The sequence below is a fragment of the Cygnus atratus genome, chromosome 19, assembly GCF_013377495.2.
Source record: "Cygnus atratus isolate AKBS03 ecotype Queensland, Australia chromosome 19, CAtr_DNAZoo_HiC_assembly, whole genome shotgun sequence".
Classification (NCBI taxonomy): Eukaryota; Metazoa; Chordata; class Aves; order Anseriformes; family Anatidae; genus Cygnus; species Cygnus atratus.
In genome coordinates, this window is record NC_066380.1 from 2,383,137 (window position 1) to 2,398,150 (window position 15,014).

At 43.4% G+C, this 15,014-nt stretch overlaps 1 protein-coding gene across 10 annotated transcripts in view; it reads right to left on the reverse strand.

Moving 5' to 3' along the window:
* The window catches only part of DAB2IP (DAB2 interacting protein), a 238,113-nt gene that overhangs the window by 109,128 nt on the left and 113,971 nt on the right, over nt 1-15,014 (reverse strand). For 9 of the 10 annotated variants that reach the window (XM_035555499.2, XM_050714561.1, XM_035555496.2 and 6 more), the window contains one exon: nt 259-377. In XM_035555499.2, the coding sequence (XP_035411392.1) occupies nt 259-377 (119 nt within the window). Of the gene's footprint in view, nt 1-258; nt 378-11,325; nt 11,493-15,014 lie in introns of all 10 variants that reach the window. The other variant, XM_035555503.2, reaches the window with a different exon arrangement.

Sequence of the window (15,014 nt, forward strand, 5' to 3'; positions counted from 1 at the left end):
TTTACTGGGGAAAAGACAGCAGATCACACGGGCTTCTCGGTACACGCTATTTAACCCCAGAAGGGAGGGCTTGCACTGGGTACTCGCCAACAGATTAAAATTACCCCTATCACAATTAAGCAAGTCCGCTTCTGTCAGGGACGTGGCCCTTGCTCTGAATAAGATAAGCAAGATATTAACAAGCCCTGGAAAAATCAATATCCTGGTTCTCTCTCTCCCACACCCCCTCCTCCCTACCCCCCAGGAACGTCCCCTTACCTTTCATTGTCCACGCTCCTGAAGCCAGGTAAAATGTGCCGGAAGCTGCTGTTCCTATCGAGCTTCGGTTGGCTCTTTGTCCTTTTGATGGAGCCTTTAAGCCGACGGCTGAGGAACCCCTGTGGGGTGAGACAAGAATACTAAATTACAACAAAAAAAAGGAGAACGAGTGAGCGAGCCTTGGACCTGCTCTCCTGCACCCACGCGGCCGGGCAGGTGGCTCAGGGCAGCCCCTGCCTGCGCGCCCGCTGGCAGCGCCGCTCCTCGCCGCCCGCCTGGCTCCCCGCGCAGCCAGCATCTGCTCCCAGCGCCCGCCGAGGCCGGGGCGCTGCGTCGGCGCGAGACTCCCCGAAGCCTCTGTTACCCAGGCAACCATCAGCTCACATAAAAATACTGTCTGAAAGACGAGGCTAGCACATCGCAGCGCCCGACGCGAGGAAGGCTGCGGCTGGGGCTCCGGCTGCCGGCACCACCCAGGCAGCGAGCGGGAGACGGGCACCAGCTCCATCGCCTGACGGGCTCCGGGCTCCCGGCCCTGGCTGGTGGGACTTGGCTGGGTGTCAGAGATACATAAAGACGTCCTGCAACGCATGTGGCCGTGGGCAGCACCTTGGCAGGAGGACGGGAGCCCTGCACCGACTGCACGGGGCCTTCCCCGCTGCCTCCCGGAGCTCAAGTCGTGGCTGCCGTGGGGCACCGCCACACCGCCAGCGCCACGCGCTTTAGTAGCAAAGCCTCTAATGTGGTATTTGCTTATTGTTAGGAGCTAATGTTCGACATAATCGGAACATTACATTTAATCTTTTGGCTAAATAAGGCAATAAAAGTGTAATACTGCTGTGGTGTCCAGCGCTTACAGCATATGAGAACAGTCATGAGGTCAAGCATGTCAGCTAGGGAAAATGGGTGGTGTTTTAAAGGCAAACCAGGAGTTTGTGGTGAAGCCCGAAGAAGCGCTCATTTTACACACTGTCAGACTGAATCAGGTCGATCCCTGGCAAACCCCCGCACAACCTGAGGTTCTGCACATGCCTCTTCCGTTCCCCATCCCCAGGAGAGGGAGTAAGATATCCACTGGAAAAAGCACTGATTTTGACAGGCATAAGGCAAGGTGAGAAGAAGCAGCATCTTCCCACTGGGTACCATGCCAGCATCCCAGACGTCCCCACAGAGCACTCCTCTGACCCCCGTCACGAGTCCCAGCAGTTTCTCCCATCAACCCTAAGGAAGGGATATAGGTCACATACCCCTTAGCAGCTCCCTTCTATAAACTGATTTCCTTTATATGTTTTGCAGAAGGATAATCACAGTCTGACTTATACCTAGCCTGTCATTTGTTGGTGCTATTTAAATGCTCCTTCCACACCTCGGATATTCATAGCTCACATTGTGTCTTTCTCAGGTTGCAAAATCTCCTGGGGCAGTCTGGGCAGCTCTCGTTATGGAAGCGGCTTTCCTGTTTGTAAGTGCATCAAGAATTTGAAACATCTAGGTAGGTGTTTCGCATTTATTAAGTGCCACTTTACTTACAAATGAGGTGCGTAACACGCATTTATGTGAACTGAGTATTGCTCTGGAGCTATGTACTTGATTGAAAAAGCCCGATGTGCAGCACAGGCCATCCAGTTACACGCTGCATCGCGCGCCTCACACGAAGGGAACGCCAAAGATAACAAAGGCCTTTCAGAAGTGTTTGTCTGTGATAAAACCCTTTACAGAAATTCATTTTTATGCTAAAGAGAAACATCAGATGGTACAGCAGGAGAGAACAATGTGACTCCGAAGTAGCAGGTTTGGGGATGTCCTCCATTACCTCGAACACCGCTAAGATATTTCCCTCTGTACTTGGACCTTAGCCAGCATCGTACTTTTGATACCAACTCCTCATGCTCCTGTTCTGGCTAGATCAGGCCATTGGTTGCCTGCTATGGAGCCTAGCCAAAACGTCCTGCAAAGGAAAAGACCAAAAATCAAAAATATATAACTGGCCAACCATGCAACATGTCCCTAAATGCCACTGGTGAGCGGTGTCCGCCCCTTATCACCGCCAGCTCGGTCACAAACGTGTCACAGTATTACCAAGTCACTTCTTAAAGTCTTTCAGCTCTGGATGGGGAATTGAGAAGGAAAAAAGCAAAGACCTTCTGTGACAAACGATCACAGCTTTCTTTCACTACCTTATATTTCATATCTCGACAACTGTTAGATGATTCGTACAGGATTTAGAAATTAGAATTTAGGGTTGCAATAAGACATTACTTTCCTTCTGTTTCGCATTGTTTTTACATTCATTGCTACCAGAAGGAGATCACACTGTGCCATTTCAGTTTTCATTGCTAGCTTCATTGAGAGAATGATATGTCAGACATTTTAATGCTGATAAATTATAATGCTGTAGCAATACTCTGCACCTCCATAGTGCACGCCAGATAGCAGGAACTCTCATGTGTGAATTACTGCCTTCCGTAATTTTACATGGGGTAAGAGAAAAAGAGAGAGGAGCTGGTCTCCGCAAGACAAGGGAGAGAGAATCCAACCTGGGGTGTAACTGCCGTGCTTGCCTGGTGAGATCATAAGTACATCATCCATTTCTTCTTCGTTTATGACTTTAAACAACATTTGATTCTGATCTCTACATGAATGAGGCTAATCCTAACTTATGAACATCGCCTACTCCTCTAGCCTCATTGCATTCTTGTGACTTCTAGTAATTAAAGTGTTGCACTTTTTATTACATGTTCTTTATATTCCTTTAAGTTTATATTGCGAGCTGTGTATGGCAGAATTGTGTCTTCCTATGTGTGGGCAGCACCTACCGCCAGGAAAAACATCTTAGAGAAAATTCAACTGCTAACTTGGAAAGTTTAATTCAGAAGTTAATAGACTGTATTTAATGACAATAAACAGAAGCTGTTTATCTGAAGAGCCAAAGGATCCCTTCTAAATTTGCAGCAGCAGCAAATGACGGGTTGCCACCAGCTGTGGTGCTGAGGGCCCTTACTCGAGCCCCAGCGCAGCCGCGGGCAGTGCCCGGTCCCACCACAGCAGGGGCGCTCGGCAGCCACCAGGCTGGAGCAGCGCTGCCGGCAGTGCACGACCCAACCTCCTGCTGCTGTGCTGCACTGCACGCGTTAGTGCATTCTGAGCTAGTGCAAAATTTGCACAAACGAGAATAATGCTTCTGCTGCATTTAGTACAGATTTGTCTTTGGTTAGCCCCAAAGACTTTTCAAGTTCTGCTGGGATACAAGGAAGCAAATCTTGGGTTAATGCTAACTTCCTTGTAGGCAGGGGGCATAAAGTCAATCATGAAATCCTTTCAGATGCAAGCAGGGGCACTAACTGTAGAAATTCATCCTGTGCACAGCCTAATTTCTTCTGCATGAGATGAGATATTTTAGGGTCATTGGAAAAGAGACCATTCTAGTCAAGAATCCGGCACCAGGCAAAGCTGCGCAGTCGTATGGAAGTTTGCCAGGCATAAAAGCGCACAGAGGAGCGTGGCACAGAACTCAGCTAGCCTAGCAATAAAGGAATGCACAGAGTTCTTACTGTGCAGCCATGTGATTTCACTTCTTTAGGTGCAAGGGCCTTGCTTTTCTTGTTTTGTTTCTGTAGTTCTTACTCTGCCATCCTCAAGTCCAGAATACAATTGCTCTAATCAGAAGAGCTGACTGAAGTTATAATAAGATGCAAAGAAAAGAGGCAGGGAAAAAAATAAACAAATCCTTTAGAGGAATGGCTTAATCACAGCCACTGCTATGTAAGCCAGAACAGGACAGCCACAATTCCAAGCACGACAATTAAGTCTGCTGTGATTTGTTTTTTTGTTTCATGCATATTTGGACAAGCCCCAAATCTGATGCCACTGTCTTTGCTGCAGAGGAAGGTAAAATTTTCATTTTAATTTTTCCTGCTTACCAACATTGGCATTTTCAATTACTCTAGACCCTGAAAGAGTATTTGTTATATTTGAATATTTTGTATATAATACTTTAAAAGCATATGTACCAACTGATCAGAGCTGTATGCCTTTGAGATGCAGGAACTGGGTACTTCCATTTGCTCTGGACCAAGGGTAAGAAAACTGGAAAGAAAGAAAAAGGGAGGGCTGCTAAAATGAATACAGCACGGAAGACAGCAAAATCCTGAGTCTGTCTCCTGATCTCCTGTTTTATTAAATATCAAGTAATGATGCAAGTCTCACGTATCTGGAGCTGACTCCCACACCATTAATGTTCACTTGCAGTGAACCCACATGATAAAGTTTGAAAGGTAAAAAGTCAGCACCATGGAAACATAATATATGTGAAATTACATAGATAGACAGATAGATGATAAATCAAGCTGGATGCTTCAAGTGCAGCTTTGTTTGGAAGACTCCTGGCATCTCAGCATTTGCTAAGCCCAGCAGAACACGGAGGGCTGGCCAAATACGCATGGGGCAAAGCACGAGCGTGTGGGGCTGAGCCATGGGGACCTGCACAGTGCTGATCAAGCAGGGACACTGCAGAAGCAGGCAGAAGTCCTGGCTCAGGTCCTTATCCAAGACTACACAGAACAAATGCTGTAAAGACATATCAGAGGAACCAGTGAACAGATGGGATTATTTTTATAGTTCTTCCATAGCTTTTTGTCTCTGTTCAAGCAAATCTCAACTACAAGGGATATGAGAGGATGTCAGAATTTTTTTCACTACTCATAATGAAACTGCCATAAATAAGCACTTGCTGCAAGTATAAATGTGTAATGTAGTATTTTATATCAGGTGTCCATTTTTTTCTAGTATATCAGGGATAAGTTTAGAGTTATAGTAAAACTGGGGGCAAATCTTTTCTACCAGATCTGTCTTTTCCCTGGGCTTTAGAACAATAGGTTTTTGTTCATTTGTTTTTAATGATAATATTAAAGTACTTCAGGTCTGTTTTTTATAGTGGTCTTGCACAGTATCTATCAGCCCATGGAATTATCCTTTTACTGAGGCTCCACAGAATGGGTAATTTATAATTGTATTTGTGAACCAAGCAGAACCTTGCCAATGCTAATACTGTATTAGAGACATAAATGTACAGAAACAGTGGGTTTACCTGTTTCTACAATTACCCATGTTACCCTAAGCTTTCAAAATAAAATGGAAGCCATTTTCAGGCAGTATCTGATATTGCTCATTACCACGTAAAGACATCTAAGTGTGCAGCTCTCCTATTCTCTTTGCAGAGCATGACTGCATTAAACTACTACAAGGACCATAAGAAGCTGAGGGTGAGTTCAGGCATCAAATGCACATCCTGAAAGCCCAAGAAGTGAGGTAATCCACTGAGTGGTCTCCTGGCACTGATACAAGGAAAGAGGGAATTTCACGTACAGCACTGACCTTTATGGATCAAATACTTTTTATTTGTTCAGAGGCATGTGCCTGTAAGTATATGTATCCTTTCAAACACTTCATCTATAATTTATTACTGTTGGGTCTTTTGATTTGAACTTGTAAGTTAAAAGTTATTTTCCTATCATCCAATTCTCTTCCTGTCAGATGTGATGAAGGGCTCCATTCAGGAGGTGACCAAACAGACAGTCTCTATAGAGTCCTTTCCCCGAAGAGTGCATTTCTCGCATATGCAGAGCCGGTACTGCATATGGTATGAAGGAGCCGGTCAGCCAGAGCGTCATTTGAAGCTGGACATCAGCAGATTCATGGGAATCCTTGCTGAATTAACCTTAAGAAGTTATGTTCTTGCAAGTTTATCAATCAACAACCACAAATTCTGCTACAAGAAAAAAAACAGCTTGTTTGAATTGACAAGACCTGCCTAATATGCAAGCCCAGGGCAAGGGCAAGGAAAAGAAATATACTACAAAAGTCAGCAGAGCAACAGAGATGTGGACTTAAAAGGAAAACCAAAACAGTTTGTTACTTCTGGACCCAGAAATTTGCACACAGCTTAACATGTATTATTACCCTTTGTGTTTAGAGGAGACTAAATGCACAACTTTGTTCAAGTGGGTGCAAAGTCCCTTAATTTACCTTTCCCTATCTTATTTTGTAAATCTCAGGACTCTTCCCAGTCACCCCATGGGCCCCTAAAGAAACATGCAGATGAGGCAGTAACTTTTAGGTCTGAGAGTATGCGTACGCACTATCCATCCATGAAACACCAGCTTGCTCTGACTGATGGTCTCTTAAAGCATTATTCCACAGGGATAAGGAAAGCCCCTCTGTGACATATGCATCTCGGAACTGAGATAAAAAACAAAAGAATGAAAAAATAGCTGCAAAAATATTGTGCGTCCAGCGATAGATGGCAATGAAAGCTCAAATCGTACCGTTCCACATGCTGTGGTCAGACATGGGCTCTGGCATCCAGAGTTTGAGAATAAACACAGAGACAGAGCACTTAAGTGCTCATGAGGGTATGTCTGTGAGCCAGGCCATAAAGCAGTCCAGGAATGTGAGAAACAGCTCGTGTTGGTAAATGCTGCTTAGCAACACTGCCCTTCTATGGCAAAGGATTAATCAAATTTGCAGTGTCATTGGAAATACTTGGTTCAGTCCATTTGAAAAATCAGATGAAGATGCACTGAAGTCTCAGAGGTCACCAAAGGGATAGTGTGGGTCTGTCTAGGTCATGAGAACTGGAATTATGTCAAATGAGAGGCACTGAGTGTTAATTAAAAATACAGCAAATGTAATACACGTAAGTATCAGCACATCACAGACAGAAGTAGTAACTTCAATGCATATCATCTCATCCCTTTTCCATCTCTAGCCAACAAAGGATTGCTGCTAATGTTCTATTTTTGTGAAGATTTTACCTATCTTCTTGAAAATGTCTTGGTCACGGGGTCTCCTCCCACTGCCCTGGATAAAGAACTGCCCGGCCTGGCAGCTCTCGCTGCTGGGTACGCCTCTTCTCTCGGGTCATTTTTCCTGGTACTCAGCTAGATATTTCTTTGCAGAATTTCACTCTGTTCCTTCTCTGCTCTTTTCTACTAGAGGAAGACTCCTCTTCCAGCCTCTGAAATAGTCCCCCTCAGCCAGCACACACCCTTAGTCCCTGACCGAGAGAACTACCAAAAACCTACCGAAAACATTCACAAGCCAAGGCCCTCTGGTGAAGTAACCAAAACCCGGGGCAGTCTCTCTGCGCTCTCCGACTACCACTGATGAGATCCCTAACGTGCCCAGGGAACAGGCAGGGCAGTAGTAGAGTCTGAGCAAAGGAATGCGACTGCTGGGAAGAATCTTGAACACACCTGCAATTTGACAGACATTGCTATTCAGGGATCGCCCAATTCTTCAATTTGGATTCTTTTGTTCTCCTGTTAAAACAAAACCCCGCTATTCTGGATTATTTGTTCACAGCTCCATAATTATCATACTGTCAACATTTCATATCCAAACAAGACAGATAAATATTCCTTAGGAAGGTAGGAGAAGGGTAATTGAGCAATCAGGGATGAATGATGCAGAACCAGAGATACAAGTAGAATGCAAGTAACCCTGAAGAACAAAACCAGTTGTTTACCCAGAGAGAGGAGCAATGAGAAAAAGACTGCCTAGATGAAACCAAGCAAGGATGCCACCTGGGAAAGAAGTTCAGTGGGGTGAAACAGTTTTCTTATTTAACTGGCACAAACATCCAAGAGGGCAAACTGTTCATACACAAAACTTCTCTGTTTGTTCTTTAGCAGGAACAATCCCGACAGAAGCAGAGCACCTCCTGTGAGTGCTGAGGGCTCCCAGCTTCCCAAGGGTGAACAGAAGCTGCGCCAGAACCCCTTGCAGGAGCTGGTTCCCTTCATCATCTAATGTGGAGAAGCCATGAGTCTTTTTGGTAGGGATGAAGTTTCATTCCTCAAAGTATCATTAACTAAAACATGCTCACTCCCCCAGTTTGGGCTTCAAGAGTGATTTTCTTCCAAAAAAATCAAAGCTTAAATATTCATTTTAATTTGCTTTACTTCAGACAATTGGTTGTGTGTTAAACCAGCTGAATCTCGAATCTGGAAAGCCAGCCAGAATGGCTGTCACATATACACCAAGCTACTGCATTCCAGTAATTTTCAATCCAATGCTGTTAACGGCTTCTTTCTGATGTACGCTCTTGTTCATAGATCCAGGACCTCTGAAAGAAAGCCTACAGGCAGTATGCATTGGTAAAACCTTACATGTGAGCCTGGATGAGCTGTGCAATTACCTTGGCTGCATGTAAGTAATGGCCATTCTTGTTTGTGGGATAGAGGATGATATGCCTGCCATCCTTCTGGACACAGCTTCTCAAGAAGCACAGCAACTAAAGGCCTGGCACCGACATGTTGCAGGGGAAGCACCCAGTTTGTCAGCAAATACCCAACACAAGGTAGAAGGTCAGAGGTATAAAACTAATTTCTAGACTCCTAAGAAATCCCACAACAATTTTCTATTCATTTTTTAAAGAACCATCCTCACTGGATTAGCCTCCTGAGAGTTTAAGTGTCTTCAGACAAAATCTCCAAATCCAGGAGATTTGCAGCCAAACTGTTACAAAAAACACTGAAACGATATCCAATGAGTTCAGAGACTTCACTTGTTTGTGACATAGAGAGTTTTAAGTATTTGACTTTCATTAGCTGTAGTAAGTTTCACACTTACAGTCTCCCATGCACTGTATACACAGAAGATTTATTTTACAACTGAGAGCAACAGATTTCAATCTGGCAACTATTTTTGAAACCTCAGATACAGAGAGAATGAGTGCGGTTCAGATTAAAAGGAATAATCCCCAGCTGACAGAAAATTATTCACACTCCTATAAATTTAAACTTTTACAATACTTTTCTGTAGCTTAATAATGACTTAAACACTTGATATTGACTGTGAATCATTACATTCATCCTGCTTTTAAAATGTAGTTGTGATTTCACCGAAGATAAAATAAAGAATTTATAGGACATGGTAGGACTGTATATTTGGATGCTTTGTGATCCCATTCAGGCATGAAAAACAACCAAATTCTGCAAAGATTGATGGTTTCTATCACTCAGACTTTTTATAGAGGGCATCCAAGGAAAAACACCTGCAGGTTCTTAAGACTTCGAGCGTGTGCACAAGGTGCTAGGACACAACTATATAAAGGATCCTGCTTGCTGGGACATGGAAGTCAGCACAAGGCATGCAGACATAGACATCCTGACTCCAGTCCTTGGGTGCTTTTGCCGTAATCTAAGAAGCCCAGCAGCTTTCAAGAGCTGCACTTTTGAAACAGTCACTGTGGAGCAGAACTCCAGTGGGTGGCTGACCATGGGGCTCAGCCCATTTATACCAGACACTTACCCTGTGTATGTAGTCATGATAAATCACTCTGCCCTTTGATTCAAGGAAAGAAGGTACATTTTCATATAAACCAGATTACCTTAACTCTTTTACAGTATCAGAAATGCAAATACACCTTCTAAAAGTCCATAGGAAGATCCGTGGTTCAACAAGCTTACTGTCTGACAAGGAGAGAAATGAGGGAGCATGGGCAGAGGTGGGAGAGCAGGCAGGAAATACTGCCAAAGCAGCTTCTTTGGGCAGGTCACAGAGGAAATGAGTTTGAAGGAAGAGGTGTCTAAGTGATTTGCTACACCGACTACACAGCAGATAAGCAGCAAAGCCAGGATCACTTCTCAGGAATGCTTCATTCCTACGCCAGCAGTCTAGTTATTCAAATACATCGCCTCGTGTTAAAACAGGTATCAAAGCTCTCCAAAATGAGTAATAAACACGCAGGGGAGATGAGAAAACCATCTCCATAAATCTGTTTACATTAGTGTTCTCTTTTAAAGTCCACCTTTGCTATATGATACAGAATAAAACGCTTCATGAGCGTGTTTGATATGTGCTTACTCTACTTTGATTTATGGCCTTGGGGCAGCTTGTGGATATCATGTTGTATCTAGTCATCAGGCTCTTCCTACTCGCTTCCATTTGAAATCTTCCAGGCAGAGCAAATACTGGAAGAGTAAGCCTACTTTTCCACAACTTTCATGGCCAACTCTAGGTCTACAGAAAGGTATCAACATCAAGTCATGGCATTTTCATTGACAAATCCTGTGTAGTTTTAATAACACGTTTTCTACAAAACCAGCTGCTAGACTAATACATTTTAAAAAGCAGTTGGTAGATGATATGTTTAGAATAAAAAATTATTATTATCCTTTGAATGTAGGGATCCATTGTGTAATTTTCCGGTAAAAGTTACTCATTCAAATATGAAACTCGTGTTTCAGGCAGATGGTCTCGGTTCCAAAGACTTTCACGACATTTCTGAAGCTTAAATTGGAACATTTGTATTCAGCAATAATTACATCTGCAATCAAACACAAATGTTAACTCCTGCAAAGGTACAGTGAATACTTACTATAATTCAGACAATACATCAGTCTTGTGTTTTTCCGCTATCTACCTTTCTAGACAACTTAATTTCCAGACATAGTGAAAACACTTAAGATGAAGCTCATTTGTCCTGATCTCAAAATTTAAGAAAATCTTTTGAGTGTTTCAGTTTGATTTACCTTCTGCTTACAGCTTTGAAAAAAGGAGAAAAATTACAATGAAGGCATAAATATAACACACATATGACGTTTACAGAAGTGAACCGGCCTTGATTTCATGAGGTTTTCTGTCTATAATGACACGCAGATCAGACAGCTTTTTGTTTAAGAAAGCTTAAGACTGTAACAGGCAATAAATAATTAGGATCAAGTAGAAGGAATCTTTTTACTTGAAATTATACTACAAAAAACACAAGAACTTCAGGTGTTGTTTTTAAATTGGTCAAAAAGTTCTCAGAATCTGTAAGTCCCCTCCTAGTTAAAATAGAACCAGAGACCAGAAACACTCACAATTCCATCTAGAGACTGGAAGTGAGGTCTCTACCTGCCCTCTCTATGCAAAATAAAATGGAAAATCACCCAGTGGCTCTACTTTTCAGATGAAATCATAGATATTCAATCATCAATTTAAATTTTAATGAAAAACAGTCCAAGACTACCCCCTTCTATTTCACCCATATTTACTGTTTTCTCTTCCCTCCTAAGCTCGTACCTTGTGTCTGACCTTTGGGTTATGGCGGTGAAGAATGTGCTGCGAGGTACCAGTACACTGCATGGCAGACAACTATGTTTCTTAGGATACTCAACTCGAAAGTTTGCCAAAGATGTAACAGAGAAAGAACTGGAGGCAAAAATTATGTTCACTGTTGTTTTATCCCTCTGCAAAATAATAAGACAGACATCATAAGTGGCAGAGCCTATTTTTGGGTCTTAGCTGAGATTATTTCTTGCCTAATTATTAGCAGTAGATTTATTATCTTTAAAGCAGAATTTTGTCACCCAGCAGGAAATTTCTGTTCTATCAGGCAGATTTAATTCTCATTCATTTATTCCTTAAGTGTTTTTGACTCGCTTGCTAATTATCAAGGACGACAGCATTCAAAGTAAGTCTGACACAAGGAGGCACCATGGCCTGCATGCTGGCACTCCGCTTCAGCCAGCTGTCACTTCAGTTGTACAACTTTGAGTCTCGTTTCCAATCAAGGTGTCCCCCTTTCTCCTTATATTAGCACAGCTTGAATTACTATTTGTAAATCTTTAAAAAATCCTAGATTTGACCCAGTACAGAACCCCAGGCAAGGTATATGGACGCCTTTTTCACCCTGTTCTTCCCAAAGGGGATCACAGTGCCCAGAAGTGACTGGATGTAGGGATACAGGAACATTACTTGGACATGCTGAGTTCCTGCCTTGTTCTATACCACATCCCTATTTCCCAAGTACATCTACAGACATTGCCATCTCTGCTCTCAATATTAAGCTACACAATACACTGCTATCTAAGATTACTCTAGAAAGAAAACTAATCCTAGATTCCACCTATTCCTGCAACATCTGCATGAAGCAGGTGAGCACAGAGCTGGACACACCTTCCCTTACACTGCCCCTGTGTCTTGGAACAGGGGGCTGCCGAGGTCACTGCAGCTCAAGCAGAAACTCTCTGACATCGGCAAGGAGGCAGAGCCGTGGCGCAGCCCCTCGGGGCTCCCAGCTGCTGTCTGAACGTGACATGAGCTGACCCAGCTCTGTGCGTCACAGCCTGGGACACACGTGGGGGCAAATCTCCCACCAGTTGCACAGGAGGCATGGGAACTCGATCATTTACTACATCCAAGCCACATGATGGGAAATACGTGGCTATTATCTTGCAATTGGCAGGAGGGAAGGGAGGAGAGCAGGGCAAGCAGAGGCAGGTTGTGCTGAGCACCGGGAATCCCATTTGCAGAACAGTATATACATAACTACACTGAGCTATTTAGGAAATAAAGACATGATTAGTTCTGGAGCTAATTTCCTTGGTGCTTTGAAGAGTGTTGCAGGTAAGATATGATCCACTGTAATTACGGAGGAAGATAAAGACAAGAAAGTTGCTGGCAGAGCTCCAGGGCCCAGGAATACCTGAATACCTCGGGAAAGGCTTCGCAGCTCGCACCGTCTCTTTCACAAATTGCCCTTGATGCCTGAGCCACTACTATCACTGCTCACTAGGAAAAAAAGAGGGTGGGGAGGACAAATGTGGTCTGTTCCTTATCAGAGTGCAGTGCTGAGGAACAGCGGCAGTATGGAGGAGAAAGTGAATCTTGTTTCCATGGCAACTGAAGTTTGAAAAAAGTATACCGAAATCAATGTCATCTTAACACATATGTTTATGTGCAGACCCACAGTATTAAGTTATTCAACTGCAAGCATCACGAGACTGTAATCACCATCTGACTGTCCAAAGAGACCTGCTGCTCGGAGGAGCCATGCTTGGTTTGGAACAACAGTGTCCCCACCTGGAGGAAGCTCCTCACACTAAGCAGCGCCAGCTTGAGATTTGGATAGGAAGAAGAAACCTCCAAAACAACTTACAAATGATCTAACTTAGCAGCCCTACTCAAAAGAAAGCGCCGTAAGCTCTCGCATGCCTAGTAATGTTCAGTCAGCACTTCCACAGGGGCAAACAACACAGGCGATGGCTTCCCACCGGGACAGAGCAAACGCTTACCCAATTTCCTGCCCCAGCACCCAAAGCTCTTAGCAGAGGACACAGATGGCATGTGAACCATCTGCCACAACCAAAGTCCAAGAAATGATGGCTCAAAACATGGCATACATCTGTCTCAGAAGCTAAGTACAAACTTGGAAGAAATTTAATGATAACTGCAGCAATGACACACCTTTCTATTAATTCCATTACAATCAATTTCATATCTAAGTATTTAATATCCATGAGCTAAAGCAATGCTTGTTTCCAAATGGAAAAAGTTCAGAGATGAAGGCCCTGATTAAATGGATGCTCATGGTCTACTGGAGCTCTCTATGAGATTCAAATAATACCTTGCACTACTTGAATTGTTTTCTGAAAGCACAATATCAGTGCTTTTCAAAGTGGGAAAACTGAATGTGTTTATTATCCTACCTTTTATATCTGCAGTACAATTCTTTATCTGTGACCCATAAACAAATTAAAGGGACGCTGGCAAGCTGTACATTTTAATGCTCTTCTTTTCTCTGTTCTCAGAAGCCTGAGAATTTTTCAGTGCCTAGAGGCTTAAACAAATTAAAGCTTTTGTTTGCTTACTTTTAGCATTTCATTAATTTCACAAAAGTGAAGCTAGTCAGATTCATTTGTCTTCCTGGAGCCTATTAATTAGCATTTTGCATTTGGACTTCCAGGAAACAGTTTTAAACCTTTTTATTTGTTTATTTTTAAAGTAATTTTGGAGGTAGTTGTTTCTGTTCAAATCATCCTTTGGAAATGGAAGACTGAAAAAAATTGATATCCATCCAAGTATGTTGGTGGAAAATCCAGCGAGAGCTTGGCATTGTTTGTCTGTCTTCGCGGAGGGAATTCAGACAATTGCAACAGATCAAAACACAACGGAGCACCCAAGCAAATACGAGATTGTGAAACTGCCATAAAAACCAAACATGCTTTGGAGAGTTTTTACCATTTTCACCTCTTTAAGTGATGCCTTGGTTGTTTCTGCTCCTTATACAAGATGACGAGCACCACCACTATGCAACCCGAACTCTGTTACACAGATTATGAAAGATGGGGGAAGTCATATAATCTTTCCAAGCCTTAGTTTCCCCGTTCAGTTTAAGGCATTATGATAATTTGCAACCTCACAGTGACTGCAAGCTTGAATTCATTGAGATTGGCAGAACACTTTAACAGTCTCAGATGAAAGGTGCTACAGAAGTGCCAACTACTATCACTGTAATTATCATTCAATATACACTGATCAAAAGAATGAAATGTGAATTAGCATTTCCTATTAGCCCTACTTACAGCCTAAATGTTAAATATTCCTCCCATGGGCTCCCTCCATGAAAACACAAAGGAACTGTTGGTATTTCTCGTACAGCTACAACAGTGCTGCTACAGGAGTGGAGGAGTGGGGAGAGCTAAGGAGAGTCAAAATGTCACAGAGCCACGCAGCTTCTCCCACGAAAGCCTGCCCAAGCTCTGTGGGACATGGAACCGTGGCGCTGCCCTCTCCCTCTCGCTCCTCATCCATCTCCGGTTTCTGTCCTGACACAAAGCTGTGACCCGCTGCAGCCCCAAGGATCTTCTGCCATTGGCCTCCTTTGGACCCTGAACACTCCCAGGGCGTGGGCCTTGCTCGCCTGAAAGAAGTGTAGAAATTTGGCTTGACTTAATGAATGGAATCAAGCTAATTTGCACTCACTGCAG